Below are 16,672 nucleotides of genomic sequence, written 5' to 3'. Positions count from 1 at the left end.
TCTAGATCAGGCATCCTCAAACTGTGGCCCTCCAGCAGTTTGGACCTCCAACTCCCAGAAGCCCTAACGAGCTTGTTCAATTGTCAGAAATTCTGGGAGTTGAAGGCCAAAACAGCTGGAGGACTACAGTTTGAGAATGCCTGATCTAGATAATCTGTTTTATCCAGAAATCCCTGGAGTTGGGAGACCATCACACACTCCAGAACCTTGCTCAAAAAGGGAAGGTTGGACACTGGCTGATAGTTATCCATTATGGAGGGGCTCAGGGATGGCTTTTAAAATACATGTCTCATAACTGCCTCCTTTAGGCAAGTTGGAATTCTGCCTTGTTCCAAGGAGGCATTGCCCACAGCCTTCATCCACTCTGCCAGTCCCCTCTAGTCTGATTGCTCAGCCAGGAAAGACAAGGATCTAGAATACATATGTGGTAGCTCTCACTTCTCCAAGGATCATTTTCCTAAGCTACTGCATCCTAATGAATTAGTTTGCAATACCTGAGACAGTATTATCATTTTTAAATTTTAAAACACTGCAGGCTTCTGACATTTAGTAGGTGATAAACAGATGGGTTTTTCTATTATCTGAACAGTGCTTGCAAAAGCTGTGAAATTAGATCAGTGGAGCACATTGTCTTTTGTTCTTGCCCCTCTCCTTTTCATTTGGAAATATAACTGCAAATTACTTATACACCTCGCTTAGGATAATATATTATATCCAAAACTTACTTATTTTGAAAAATCATATCAGTTGCAAAATCCAGTTTTTTGTAGCACAGATGGTCAACGTGTGACCTTCCAGATGCTGCTAGGATACTGTTACAACTCCCATCAGCCCCAACCACCTGAGCATTATCAGTGTTTAGTGGTGATGGGAGTTGTAGTCCAGCAACATCTGCAGGAGCACAAATCACCTGAGCCTGGCATAGTGCTAGAGGAGATTTTTCCAGACTTTTCTCTCTTCATTCCCTGACGGGCAATGTATGCCAATATTTATTGAAAATTGTATAAAATATTATTTTCCTTCAATTAAGATTCTGATTTTTATCATTTATAATAGCACGGTTACGTGGTGCCCATGACGGACTCTTCACAGGACAGATAGATGCTGTAGATACTCTTAATGCTACATACAGAGTAACATTCGAAAGGACAGGGCTTGGAACGCATACAATCCCAGACTATGAAGTCCTTGTAAGTTATACATTCTATTTTGTGTCTTCATGCAGAAAAATGTTTTTCCTAAAACAATAAATTCCATCTCTTTAATTCAGTAAAATATCATGCCATTTTAATTTCAAAGTGTATTATATTTTCTCACTCAAGATGCCACTCATTGTAAAACTTTTTTTCCTTCTGTCACTTCAGAGTAATGAACCTAACGAAACCATGCCTATTGCTGCCTTCGGACAGAAACAACGACCTTCTAGATTTTTTATGACTCCTCCTCGGTTACATTATACACCTCCCCTCCAATCACCAATTACAGTAAGTAATATCCAGAAGGTATTTTTCATTCAGTAAATTTATGAATTTTGGAGTGACATGGGCCAGTTACTTATCTTCATGCCCTTCACAGTTTAATTTTAGCCAGTTTTCAACTATTTCGGTGGAGTCAAACATGGGTCCTCAAACCACCACATCCCAAATTCTTTTTTAAAATGGCAGATCCATTCTTGTCCCACAGCAAACCCCCATTTGTTGTGGGATAAGAATGCATTTGGCATTTCAAAAAGGAATTGGGATGTGGTGGTCTAAGGCCTTTGGGAGCTTCAGGAGTCATAACATGGGCCCATATATTTTGTTGTGGCCTACAGGCTGTGCTTTGCCAACCCTGATTTAAAGCAGATGAAATAAGTAGTTCAATATATTCTAATGTTTCGTTAATGCAGAGTGATGTTTCTATTACACCTTATTAGAAATAAACTATAAAATGCAACTTTCTTTCTTGTCCAGGACAGTGATCCTTTACTCGGACAGTCTTCTTGGAAAAACAAAATTTCGGGCTCAGATAGTGAAACATTGGGTGGTTTTCCAGTAGAATTCCTTATCCAAGTGGTGAGTGCTCAATTTTTCTTTCAGTTTTGTACTGATATAAAACCTTTTGAACAGTTAATTTAACAAGAAATCCAGCATTAGCAGTCTTCTGAGACTAAAACAGATTTCAGTCTGCAATAATCTATGTAAGAATTTTCTTTTTCTCAATTAGTTTCAAATATACAACTGCATTGCATTATGTCTTTTTATGCTAAAGCCAACTAATATGCTTACCTTTTTGAGTACTATTTAATTTAATTAATTCACATAAGTATGTCACACGTCCTAGTTTATTGTCTGTTTTTTCTGCATATCTGAAGTCTAAATCCCTGTTTCTGATTTTTAAAAACTTTTTTTCAGTAGTGCTTGTGAAAAACTTATGATTTAAGTTATACACACAGAGACATGTAAGAGAGCACATGTCATTCCAGGAGAACATTGTTTGGTCCCCCTGACCCACAATAACCACTGGTTGGCTTTGGAAAGCTTAAGAAGTAGGCAGTGGCAATCCTCCTCTGAATAAATCTTACCAAAAAAAATCTCAATGAAAGGATCAGCATAAATCAGAGTCAACTTGGAGGAACGTAATTAGCAACAATAAGGACATGTATCAAAATGAAATCATGCAACAAACAATTGGTCTACTTTTGTTCTATTATGTCCTGTCTATCAATATTTTCACATCTATTCTACTCAGTTTAATCAATAGGATAATCCTGAAGAGATTGGTAAAAATGGAGGCATTTTTTCTAAATTTGTTACACTTTTCTTGGTACCAAATTGATTATTTATCTGTATAGGATTGGGTTACTTCATGCATTACATAGCCAAAGGCAGACTACTGGGACATAAGATAAAGGTCTCTACATGCTTGGGGATTTGCAGAAATCTTTTTTAAAACCTTTCAGAAAAAATGTCTAAGGGTGTCAAAAAAGGTAGATGGTTGGGCGGGGGGCGGGGGGGGGGGGGGCGGTGGGAGGGCTTCACTGAGGGCTTATTGTACCCAGTGACTATAAAACTGAGAAGGGAGTCCAAGGAAGGAATTTATGGGTGGAATGTATTGTCCTGAAATAAGACATGCCTGATTGGCTAGCTAAGCATTTTGTACATCTGTCAAATTTTGATTTATATAGTTAGTGACCGTACCTTGGGAAGTCTGACTTGGCCACGGTAGTCCACGCCCTGGTTACATCCCGCTTAGACTACTGCAACGCTCTCTACGTGGGGTTGCCCTTGAAGACTGTTCGGAAGCTTCAAATGGTCCAACATTCGGCAGCCAGGCTGCTAACAGGAGCGGCACTCAGGGAGCACACCACTCCTCTGTTGCGCCAGCTCTACTGGCTGCCAATCTGCTACTGGGCACAATTCAAGGTGCTGGCTTTAGCCTATAAAGCCCTAAACGGTTCTGGCCCTACCTACCTCTCCGAACGCATCTCCTCCTATGAACCGACCAGGACATTAAGATCGTCTGGGGAGGCCCTGCTCTTGGTCGCACCCGCATCGCAGGCGCGGTTGGCGGGGACGAGAGACAGGGCCTTCTCGGTGGTGGCCCCTCGGCTATGGAACGCCCTACCTGTGGACATCAGACAGGCCCCTTCACTGCTGGCATTCCGGAGGAAGGTCAAGACTTGGCTTTACGAACAAGCGTTTGGCTAAATAATGCAATGAAATACAGTAATACGGTACAATTGATCACAGGAATTGGTATAAGGGATTATGATTACGGATTCTGATTCTGACTTGTTTGCTGAGGCATATATCTAGGATTATGATTGTTTGACCTGATGTTTTGTATAATGTGTTTTTTAACTGCCTTCTTGTTATTGTGTTGATCTTTACTATGTAAACCGCCTTGAGTCGCCATTTCGGCTGAGAAAGGCGGTATAGAAGTAAAGCAAATAAATAAATAAATAAATAATAGTGAACATTTGGAATAATCTTTGCTCAGTTTATTCAGTTCTTTAAAATATACTGGTTTGAAAATGTCCTTCAGCCCAATCTCCAAGCTGATTTTGAAAAAAAAAGCTAATAATATCCATGCATCTTTACAAGTTTTTCATTGTGGCTATACTTTTGGAAAATCTTAGTACTTTGGGGTTAGTTCAAACATCATTATTAAAATACTAAATATTAAAAGACAAAGAAATGCATGGATTTTAGATTATATTTATGATGATTAATCAAAGGCCTAGGCTTACCAAGCAAATATGTTAAACAAGTCAACGTTAGAAAGAGGCTCTCCCTATTTTTGTCTAGGCCTCTGCTTGTTAAACTGTGGGTTCTGACCACCAATGGGGTCCTCTTAGCTCAATGTTGGAGCTGCAAAAAACATGACAACAGTAAAATGCTACCTAGTCATGGCTGTTTTAGATATTACACAAATCTCTTAGCAACAATTTGTAGTATTTACTTAGACTCTACAGAAAAGGTTTCAGCTATACTTCATAAAAAGGGAAAATCAGCCTATTTATATACCTACATATCAAATTTCTCAGGTGAAAATAATAATACCATGTTGTTGTTGTTGTTGTTATTTGAAACACAACAAGATGAGTCCACAGCAGACAAGTTCATTTTGCTAGCTGTTGTATTGGATCACACGTCGGACACTTCCCAAATGTCTAGGACTGTGTGATGTATCGGTGAATAATGCGTGCAGATCCCAGTAAGGTGGCCTTTTGCAGCTGGCAGATGGTAATTTTGTCAGCGCCGATTGTGTTTAAGTGCAGGCCAAGGTCTTTAGGCACTGCACCCAGTGTGCCGTTCACCACTGGGACCACCTTGACTGGCTTGTCTGAGAGTCTTTGCAGTTCAATCTTTAAATTCTCATATCGTGTCAGCTCTTCTAGTTGTTTCTCTTCAATCCTGCTGTCACCGGGGATTGCAATATTGACTATTATTATTATTATTATTATTATTATTATTATTATCATACCTGCCTCTCCTCATGGCTCGAGGTGAGTTGCAAAATAACTAAAACATATAAACATTGTAAAAAAATACCACAAATACACATATTAAAATGTATTTCTATAAAATACATATTAAAATACCCTACACAAAACGAAGATTAAACAAAGGACATGAGTTTAAAATTCATGCTTTAAAATTGTCTTAAAATCTACCACAAATGGGAAAAATTTAAGAAGCACTTGGCTAGGAAATATTTTGGCTGGGGGATAGTTTTTATAACTGTTTCTTTAAAAAAGGAGAGATGTATCTGGCTTTCTTTGGTACACTTAATGTACCAGGAGACTTCATATTTTAAAAGATTATTATTGTGAAGCCATGGCTTGCTCAAGGCTGCTCTAGTTATACAGACAAACCTTTGTGCTATGGCCACAGAACAAAACATCTAGACAGTTTTGGGCTAGGAAATTGCCCCGAGGCAATGGCACTTATGGACATTTGAAAGTATTATCTGAAAGTCCATATTTTCATTCATAATCCAACCTCATGTACCAGTCAAGGTCAAGATTTGGGGCCAAAATTATGGATTTTGATATGCCCTGTGCAGAAGTTGAGGGTCCTTCTGTGGGGAAGGAAATTGGCTGCCCTTGACTGCCACTTCCACAGCCAGGCATGCAAAAAGACCAGAAGTGGCACTATATCAGAAAAGTAGAAGAGACCAGTGTTTCCTATAGGTTCTCCTGGCATGGAGAGAAGAGGAATGTTCCTCTTTTTATAAGAGTTAAAATACAGTAACTGACCCATGGAGAAGCTGACCCAGGTTTTTTGTGTTGATTTATGAATAAATAAACAATGTGTACATTTCATCAGTGTCCAGCTCATGTCGGCTATATAAACAGTATTGCTTCATGAAGTTTTCATTTCTATAATATGTATTAAAATTTGATGAAATGATTATATTCTTCAGGAAATGTTTTATATTCTTTTCTTCAGACCAGATTATCAAAAATTCTTATGATTAAGAAGGAACACATAAAGCAGTTAAGAGAAATGAACACAGAAGCAGAAAAACTGGTAAATATCTAACCTTGTTTCAATTAGCTCCTGGGTTTTAAAAATTATTTTAGTACAAATAAAAGCCAAACACAACAGAATTCACATTGAAATCTTCTACATCCTTCCCACGTGTTTTCAAGCTTTTCCTATCATCTCTTCAATATTATCAATGTTGAATGTTTTCATGTGAAACAGGAGAGAGTTAAAGAACTTTCTACCATAGTCAAAACTGAAACATATTTAGAGGAATGCTATTTAGGAATACATCGGAGAATATTTGGCAGAATTGTTTTTAATGGATTAATTAGCCAGATGTGCTCCTCCCAGTCTCATGCTCTGGTAGCAATGGGAAAGAGATGAGAGGGAGAAACAATAAAATACTGTGGCCCCACAATCCTTTATTCATTTGATTAGAAGATTGATACATTGATTTTCAATATAAAATTTTCAAAGTAAAGAACAAAACCATAGAGAATAAGGGGTATTGTAGGTTTTTCGGGCTGTATGGCCATGTTTTAGAAATATTCTTTCCTGACTTTTGCCTGCATCTATGGCAGGCATCCTCAGAGGTAGTGAGATCACTACGTCTGAGGATGCTTGCCATAGATGCAGACAAAACATGATTCTGGCCATGAAAGCCTTCGACAACACATAGAGCATAATTTTTTAAATAATACTGTGTAGTTTCACCATCATGGGATGTTATTTAAAAGAATAACACATTTCCCATTATATTTTATAACAGATATATTATTTATCTTCATTACTCACCATTCGCAGGCTAAATTCTTTGCAAATCAGCATTTGAAGACATCTCCTAAAAGTGATATTTAGCCTTGTAAACAAGGTGCACAGGTTATCTATTCATATTGCTTCCAGTGGAATTCAAAACTCATTCATCCCTAAGCTGTGCTGATGGGCCTCACACAGAACCAATGATGTGAAGTGAGGACCACCCTTCTGTTACTTAGCTTATACTTCCAGGAGCTCATTGTAGCACTAGACAGAAATCTTTCACTCTGAGCTTCCACTTTGCTTGATGCATCTCCCAGTATGGGTGCAACTTCCTGGCAATCCTTTGCATCAATGCAATCATCTTCTGTGTCATCCCCACTGGGATGGGCTTTATGTATATTATTTTATCAATACCAGAAATAAGACAATCTCTGACCATAGTCTTGTGGTCTTAAAAGGCCTTCCACAAAACTAGAAAGGAAGAAAAAGAGGAATACAGCAAATTCAGATATTGGATTCTTAGTTATCAAGCCTAGGCACAATGGAAGTGTTGCTACCTCTTATCTTCCTTTGGTGGCCACAGCTGTGGCAGTTGTTAGCTAAAAGAAAGTGGCTCTCAGCTGGATCCCCTTCCGAACAAAATAGAGTGCTCCTTAAGTTGTCATCAAAGATACAACTGCCAGGATTTCCTTTTCTGCACAGAAGTATAGGAGTCCTATCCTTTTTACATTCAGCTACCCTAATTAGAGCGTAGTTAAATGTGTGTCTTACCCAGTAGTTCCATTAAATTCATCAGATGGGTGCATGTGGACCTTGGCCTTAATTAGTTTGAATTATGCAAAATATCTGTGGTCATCAGTGTGATTGGTATAAAAAGGAAAGTAGATGATAAGGCAATCATATGATAACTGGGACCCTACACTACGCTGCTTGCGCAACGTGGGTCTGAATTAGGGGAACACGTGCACAAGTGAGTGCTCCAAGTGAGAGACACAGCTGCAGCAAAGTCGTTGCAATGGAAGGAAGGGTAAAAACGAGGGGGGAAAGACGACCAATGGAAGGAAGGATAAAAAGGTGGGGGAAAATACTGTTATATTACCTCACCCTTATCCTGTCCCTCCTGAGTTAAATTACTTCATTGTTATCCTGTTGCAGCTGTGTCTCTCAATGGCTCCACAGTCTCACTCATGTGTTCCCTTCATTAATTCTGACCCACGTTGCGCAAGTAGCGTAGGGTCCTAGCTATCATACTATTGCCAATGATAAAAACAGGTTTAGGCACTATCAATCTGAGCAATTCAGATTTATTTCAAACACCTAATATTGAAAGGCCGTTCTTGGTGATACTTCATGAGGAATTTAAATATGTTCACAATTTCCTAATGGGGTTAGGTAAAATGGCAAATATTGTAAAGAAACCGTAACTTCACAAATAAAGAATAACAAAAGCTACTATAATACATAACATTCTTTACAGAAAAATCCAGTGTTATTATTATTATTATTATTATTATTATTATTATTAGCTGCATTTGTTGACCGCCGTTCTCAGCCCTTTAGGGCGACTCACGGCGGTGTACAACATATAAAAGGCAATTTACAAAAGGCAATAACAAAATAACAACATATCCATAATACAACAGTTATATAGTTACACTAAAAAATCCGCTCCGTCTCAAAGTAGAATCGTGACCAATCTCATAATCCATATTCCGTTCCAGTCGTCCTTACCAAATTATTGTAGCACTTAGTTAAAATGCCTTCTCAAATAGCCATGTTTTTAGGCTCAGTTCAGTTTGTAATAAAAGTTAAATGCAATAAATAAATATGAGAGATTATTGCTTTGTGTCCTTAGTTTGTTTTTAAATTTTGTTTTGTTTTTTGTCATTTGTACAGAAATCCTATTCTATGCCTATAGGTATTGAATTCCAGAGAAGATATGCAACAATTGTTTTAGATCTTGAACAGCTGAACAAGGATCTAAACAAAGTTCTGCATAAAGTCCAACAGTATTGTTATGAGGTAAAATATAGCTCGGTACTTTCCAAATAAACACAGCTACAGTCATCAGAGACATATGCATTCCTGTTCCCCATGCCTACACATCCACTCCACTTGTTACACCAGTCCTACTCTAAGAATAACCAGTTTTCATCCAAAGAAAGAAAGGTTTTTATCCCTTTTACTTATTTGAATACAAAAAGATTTGTTCAAGCAAATTTGATCTAATATGTTGTCACTCAATCAGGTACTGAGTGATTGAGGGAGTAAATTTTCCTGTAACATGATTCATAAGTTATGCCCCACTTCTTTCTTTCTTATGTGATTCCTCTTTTCCTTGAAGTTTCCAGCAGTAAATGACAGCAGAGAGAAACAGGTTGCCCTTGAATCTTGAAAGTGGGAACTTTGCAGTTTGCAAGATTTTGTTAAACAGCATTTTCCAGCATCCTTTGACATTAACTATGTTTGTTAGGATTGCTGGCAGTTGCTTGGGAGCTGCACTAATTTAATCCCATTCGATTTGCAGTGTGTCATTTTACTCTGTAGTAATTCCACCTGGAAAAGTCCTGTTTAATTATGGGCTGGAAGGTACTTCACTGCAATATGCCAAATAAAGCAATTCACAGAGTCTCTTTTACTCATCATTAAAGTGCCACTGTCAGACCCTGCCTTGACCTTCCACACCATACAGGATTAAGGCTAATGTGCTGACAGATAATCTGGTTTTAAATCCCAGAATGTCCCACCATTGAAAAAGTTATATGACATACTAGAAGGCTACAGGATTGAGGGGCTATTTGTATATGTCTTAAGAAAAGAGAAGCAGAAGCTGAAACAGACAAGTAAACTTTTCCTTCAGATTTTGGACTGCTGTTCCAATAAGCCCAGATTTTGGACTGCTGCTCCAATCAGCCCAGCATAACCAGCGGTGAGGGTTCATGGGAGCAGTAGTCTAAAAATAACTGGGGGACCATAGAATAGAGTAGATAGAATCTACTCCCATTGCCATATAAAGAGAGGGGCATGTACAGCAGTGTTTTTTCACTAAATGAAACCTAAATATTATTAGGGAATGGAATTCTAGGTTAAAAAAATATTCAACCTGAACGTAACTGAAGCTTTGTTATGTAGTAATTAAAATAGTGATTATTTCCTTTTATACATAATGCAATTAGATCTTTTGTTGTCTTCCCCCAACCTAGTGCTCTCCAGATGTTTGGATTCCAGTTCTAATGCAATGACGAGGGATCATGGGAACTGAAATCCAGAACATCTGGAAGATGCTAGGTTGAGGAGGGCTGTACTCCCAGCAGTCCATCTTAGGCAGGAGAGGTAATTATACGGCCACTGACGGTGCCAACTATGCTGCAGAGAGTTGCAATGGAAATACTTATTCTCTTCTCTCAGCTTGCCCCAGATCAAGGTCTCCAGCCTGCAGATCATCCCACCGATCTAAGACGGAGATGTGAAGAAGAAGCTCAGGAAATTGTGAGGCAATCAAATACATCAACAACAGGACAGCCTTGTGTTCAAAGTGAAAACCTGACTGATTTAATTGCTAGACTTACGGCAATATTACTACAGATTAAGGTAAGTGATACTAACAGAATAAAAAATATTGCTGCCCTGTTTAGGGACAGGAATGCCAGAGGCCACTTTGACAATATTCAAAGCAGGGCTTGTCTTGTCTTTAGCTCTGCCCCACAACATGTGCATATTTGAGTATTGGTATCACTTTTCTGATACCAATACTCAAATATGCACATAGTGTGGGCAGAGCTAAAGACATCATTGTCAGCCAATCCCCCATCACCTGTGCAGGATGCAAACAGTCATCTCTACTGTGGTTTCTCATATTTGTGTCTTCCTGTCATGCATATATAACCTTTGTGCCCATAGAGTTTGTGGTGGTTGTGTGAACTTGATAAAGCTGCTCAACCTGTACTATATCTTGATATTCTAATCTTATTTATTTTAGTGTCTGGCAGAAGGAGGTGATCTAAATTCCTTTGAGTTTAAATCTTTAACAGATTCATTAAATGACATCAAAAATTCTATAGACTCTACAAATATCAGGTAATAAATATTCACATTTCAAACATAAATGTTATGAATGCATTCATAATGTTGGACATTTTAGAAGCATTAACAATATTTTTTTTCCCCTTCAGTTGTTTTCAGAATAATGTTGAAATCCACGTTGCACACATTCAGAGTGGACTCAGCCAGATGGGAAATTTACATGCCTTTTCTGCAAATAACACCAACAGAGACTGAGAGAAGTGTCCACCTAGGCCCAAGTGTACAGAATGTAATTGTGGAAACACCGTCTTATATAAGCTTCACCAAATATCCTGACTGCTGGAAGACAAAGGAAAGAAGAGGATATTTTGAGACTGGTTGAGGTACTTCTGAAGAAACCAGCATAAAATTACCAGCATCGCTATAGACTTCATCACTGGCTATGCACATACAGTATCTTGTTTGAACACCTAACCCTTAGTTTAAAAAGTATATATGTTGTTTTAAGCTGAAAGTTATGCAGACATGTTTTATATAAAGTAAGAATATTTTAAATTGAATTGCAGCTTATTTTGTCAACTATTAACACATGTGTTTTGAAAACAGTGAAAAGGAAGTGTCATAGGCATGGGCTTGTATTGACTTGTTCTTGAAAGCCATAGTACTTAGTACTTGTGTCTTACTGCCTTTTGAAAGTGTAGTGATTGGTAAAGCAGTGTGTGCATTTCCTGTACCTGGGAAGTAGCAGCAGAGTAAGGTTTGCAAAGGAGTAGTAGTGGATAGATAGCTATTGTACACTTGCTGATACTGGGAATCCTTGTAAATCAGTTTAAATATCTCTGGAATATTTAATTTATCGTAACTTATAAAAGTAATCTAATGAAGGAGTAGAAAAGAACTGCTGAATTCCCAGAAAGTGGTAATAATTGCTATTTCGCCTCCATAATGGGCAGAAAAAAATAACTGATAATATTTTTCAATGATTTGTTTGCACAGTTTTAAACTCAGTATCTGGTTATCAAAGAATAGGAGTTTTACAAAGCAGTTGGATAGTCCATCCTCTAAACTGCCTAAAAAAATAAAAAGCAAAGACCTGAGGAATATATAGAAATACCAATCTTGTAAAAAGGGTATATTGAGTTGTTTATTTAGTATAGTCTTATAAAACTTCAGTGTAATAAATTGTTTCCAGATCTGAATTCTCAGATAGCTCTAGCAATGTTTCGATTCTTTAATTCCTCATAAAATGAGGTCTTTTGTATGTTAATGTATAAAGAAAATATAAACAATTATTTTCAATTTAAAATTTTGTATAGTTTTAAAAATGCTTCTGTATTCCGTGTCTGTATTTGTGCTGTTTCAAAACTTAACTGCAGAGTCTATATTTAGCAACGCCTGTTCTTTTAAGAAATGCATAAATCTTTTATTCTCATTGATTTATGTAAATGGCAGTGTTTTAAGGCTTGAAGTAATTTCCAAATATGTAGTGACTACATATTAAGAGGTGCATTTTTGCCTGGAGATGCAGGAAATATGGTAGAGAAAATTTAGGTTTCTTTAAAAATATTACAGTACTTTCATTTTTTTAAAATGACCCTTTGGTGGGTTTTCTAACTTTGGCTCTTCTTAACAGGAGAAATGAGTTTGTTCAATTTCTTTTTCCATCCCAGAACATATTCCTTGTTTTAATACCAGAAAATGGAATGTAGGAACGACTTCTATACAGACATAGTTCTTACCATTTTCATAACAGTGACCCGGACATAACATAAGTTGAAGCGTACGCCTTTTGTCCAAAACCATTCAAATGAAAATGCTGCTTTTGCACACAAAAATCTGCAACCATTTCTTTCTACTGATAATCTTAAGTCTTTCTTCTACTTCTGCCAAGAAATATGTTATTCTCAGTTCCTTGTACAAAGTCTCAAAGGAATGTAATGTCAAACTTCTTTTACACAGATCTTGTAAAATGAAATGAAACACCCTGTACTTTTGGGAAGCTATAGGTTGGAAAAAGACTTGAAGGCACACAATAATTTATATCCCACTCTTCATCCACAAAGGCTCTCAGACTGGCTTAAAGGCTGTTTAATTAACAGTTCCCTGCCCTCAGGCTGACAATCTAAATAAGGCACAATATACAAGGAAAAGGGAATTGAATACTATAAAAATTACCAGTCTTTAGACGGAATCAAAGATAAGTACCAGTATTTTGCTGGCAGGATATGTTGCTTTTTTACTTCCAGTGGAAAGTAGGTCCTTGGTCCAAGACTTACATTGCTGCTTGAGAGGACAGAAAACTGGATTTAATATACTATAGTTAATGTTTGTTATTGTGTGCCTTCAAATCATCTTCAACAGGCAAATCTATCACAATGTTTTCTTGGAAATATTTTTTCAAAGGGGTGTCTTGATCTTCATCTGGATGAATATGGATTGCCCAAGTTCACCTAGTGGATTTCCGTGGCTGAGTGGGGATTTGATCTCCAGAGTCATAGTCCAACACTTAATCCATTATGCCTAGCTGGTTCTGTGATATAATTAAGCATTTGATTATTCATCTTGGAAAGACTGATTCCAAGATATTACTCTTTCCTGCTGAAAACTAATTTAAATAATTTGTAAGCTCTAATAGAGACAAGGCAGGGTTCATTTACACCAGTCCTGCACAACCTGTGGTCCTCTAACTGTTTTGGCCTCTGACTCCCAGAATTCCTTAAAAGCTGGCTAGGGCTTCTGGGAGTTGGAGACCAAAACAGCTGGAGGGCTGCAGGTTGCGCATGCCTGATCTACACTGTAGAATTAATGCAGTTAGACATCACTTGAACTGCCATGGCTCGATGCTGAGAATCAAAGGAGTTGTAGTTTTACAAGGTCTTTAACCATGTCTGCCCAATAGTGCTAGTGTCTCACCAATCTACAAATTCCAGGATTCCATAGCATTGAGGCATTGCAGTTAAAGTGGTGCCAAACTAGATTAAATCTATCATGTAGATGCAACCTGAGATGAATACTGTGAATGTAAAAAGAAAGAGTAGACGAGGTCAAACATCTACATGTCCAACATCTATTCTGTTCCACGCTCAGGAAAACATGTCCATCATATTAGCTTGAGCTTAAGAGTGGCTCCTTTGACTTGCCTGACTGCATCAACTCCCAAAACATTGTGTATGCTGCAGCTGTCAGTTTTGAGTTTTGAGGAGATTCCATCTGAACACGAGGAAGAACTTCCTGACTGAGAGCCGTTCAGCAGTGGAACTCTCTGCCCTGGAGTGTGGTGGAGGCTCCTTTGGAAGCTTTTAAACAGAGGCTGGATGGCCATCTGTCAGGGGTGATTTGAATGCAACATTCCTGCTTCTTGGCAGGGGATTGGACTGGATGGCCCATGAGGTCTCTTCCAACTCTTTGATTCTATGAGTCTCCCAGCAGTCCTTCTCAATCAAGAGAAAGGGGAGGACATGTTTTCAGGAAAGTTGTGGGTAGATGTTGTATATTCAACTAAGGAGATCTGTTGCCCTTTGCAGTTTTAAGCTGGCTCTGTACTGTAGAATTCATGCAGTTTGACACCGTTAACTGTCATGGCTCAATGCTATGGAATCCTGGGACTTGTAGTTTAGTGAGGCACCAGCGCTCTTTATCACGGAAGGCTAAAGACTTGTAAAATGGCAACTCTCATGATTCTATAGTAAGCCATAGCAGTTCAGTTGCTATCAAATTGCATGAATTATATTGTGTAGAGGCACCTTTATAAGAGTTCTTAAAGCCTGAGGGAATTCTGCTTGTCGAAGTATATTAGGCTACATGGAGCAATGAGCTGGCTCCATTTAAGAAAGTGTCATACGTGAGATCAAAAAGTTCAGTTTCCTGGTAGGTGTGTGTGTGTTTTCATTCACAAGGAAATGAACAGTAATAAATTGGCTTTGACTGAAGCAGCTACAGCATTTTCCATTTTCTTCTTCCTTATTTGCTTTCATGCAAATGGTGCAGGGTTAATTGCATGAGCCATGAAGGTCCTATTTCTGGAGTCATCAAACTGAAAACATGCTGAAAACTCAATAAACCAGACACTGTCCCAAAAGAGGCTGAAGATGGCATTGCCTCATTCTCAAAATGCCTCCAGTTTGCTGTTAGACAAAATGCAAAAGAAAAACAAAGTAAATGTCTTTCTACATGGTCATCATAAAAGCATTATAAAATGCAGGTCTCTGAAGTCATATTCTCACATACAAACTGAAAACCGGTAAGAACAAGAGCTGGCAAAGTGTTAGCACTCTTTGGCAGAGAAGGCTAAATACATTGTAAAACTACAACTCTCAGGATTCCATAGCACTAATCCGTAGCAGTTAAACTCCAGTAATTCTACAATGCAGGCATCCCATGAAAAGAGAGCAGCACCAGGTGAATTATTGCTGAAAATTCCCAATGGGATTGTTGTTTTTTAAAACCAGCCCTACAGATTGTTTACTCAACAGCAAAGGAGCATTTGCAGACTGCTCCTCTTTCCTGCATTACCTTTAAATCTGTTTGAAACTTTTTTAAAGCTTTGAGAATTTCAGTGTGTCTTATAACCCTATATTTTCATTACATGTATTGATCAGCGTGTTTTGAGATTAATTTTTGAAAATTGCATTTCATCTAGAGCATTTCATTTAGCCGTAGTTTTATATTAGATATAGTTTAATGGGTATTTTAATTTGTTTTAACTATGTGTTTTAAATAGTTCTGTTTTTAATTCTGTTTTAAGGTTTATATGCTTCAAGTTTTAACTTACACATTGTTATGGTTTTTAGTGTGAAACGTTTTTAAATCTCCTTTGCAGGAGAAAAAGCAGGATATAAATATTGGAGAATATTGCTTCCTTCTGTAAATATGTATACAGGCATATAGATCTGCATAATATATGTATTTGTAAATATATATAATATATATATTATATAACAATATATTTTAGGTTGCATGCCTTTGGCAGGTTTGGGTTGTTTTATAAATTGTACGTTTGGTTGTTTTATATATGCACATTGATGGCAGTAAATCAGTGTTTCCCAACCTTTTCTTTCAGCAGGGATCACTTTGGCCAGGGACCTCTCTCCAATATTAGTACCAAAAGGGTTATGACTCAGTTTTTGGTCAAACTACTATGAGCCCCCATGCTGTGGTGAAAAGGATGGGATATAAATGTAGTAAATAAACTTTAGATTCAGTTTGGTTATTTAAGGTGCTGATTCAGAAAATTGTATTGGATAAACCACATCTACTTTAGTTTCTGTTACAGAACATATGCCATCCAGTAGTCACCATCTGCTTGTCCACAGAAAAACATATTTAATAAGCCTCGACACTAGAAGAGTGTTTCGTGAGACCAGTCACTCTCGTAATGGTGAGGTTACAGACCATATTTTAGTTCTTGCAGACCACTAGTGATCCATGGACCACACGTTGGGAACCACTGACCTAAATAAATAAACAAGAAAGAGGAAAAGAAATGGAGTGCATATGCACCAAGCATGAGCAAACTTGGGTCCTCTCTCCAGGTGTTTTGGACTTCAACTCCCACAAGCTGTTAGGAACTGTAGCAGTTGAAGTTTTTGGCCTACAAAGCAGATGTTTTTGGCCTACAATTCCCAGAAATCCTAACAGCTGGTAAACTGGCTGGGATTTCTGGGAGTTGTAGGCCAAAAACATCTGGGGACCCAAGGTTATTTTACTAACTGTACCCAACACGCGTTGCTGTGGCCAGCCTTCCTCTTTCTCGCCTCCTTTCTTTCTCTCCTTCCTTCTCTTCCTCTTCCTCTTCCCTTCCTTCCCCCTTTCTTTCCCTTCCTCTTTCTCCTCTTTCTTCCTTCCCTACCTATTCTTGAACTGCAATTCCCAGCATTGCTGTGGCCCAGTCTGTGTAGATATGTTTTGTGTGTATG

The 16,672-nt window shown here is 38.0% G+C and overlaps 1 protein-coding gene across 1 annotated transcript in view; it reads left to right on the top strand.

The window, feature by feature from the left end:
* The window catches only part of LIN9 (lin-9 DREAM MuvB core complex component), a 33,250-nt gene extending 18,561 nt beyond the window's left edge, over positions 1-14,689 (top strand). The window contains exons 8-15 of the mRNA XM_060754171.2: positions 1,057-1,190; positions 1,365-1,484; positions 1,953-2,054; positions 5,937-6,017; positions 8,631-8,756; positions 10,143-10,325; positions 10,714-10,811; positions 10,907-14,689. Coding sequence (XP_060610154.1) covers positions 1,057-1,190; positions 1,365-1,484; positions 1,953-2,054; positions 5,937-6,017; positions 8,631-8,756; positions 10,143-10,325; positions 10,714-10,811; positions 10,907-11,012 — 950 coding nt within the window. The 3' untranslated portion in view covers positions 11,013-14,689. The remainder of the gene's footprint in view (positions 1-1,056; positions 1,191-1,364; positions 1,485-1,952; positions 2,055-5,936; positions 6,018-8,630; positions 8,757-10,142; positions 10,326-10,713; positions 10,812-10,906) is intronic.
* The last annotated feature ends 1,983 nt before the right edge of the window (positions 14,690-16,672 follow it).

Source organism: Anolis sagrei, chromosome 1 (genome assembly GCF_037176765.1).
Source record: "Anolis sagrei isolate rAnoSag1 chromosome 1, rAnoSag1.mat, whole genome shotgun sequence".
In the NCBI taxonomy this organism is placed as follows: domain Eukaryota; kingdom Metazoa; phylum Chordata; class Lepidosauria; order Squamata; family Dactyloidae; genus Anolis; species Anolis sagrei.
The sequence above is the reverse complement of the archived record's forward strand: the minus strand, read 5'-3'. Positions and strand labels throughout refer to the sequence as shown.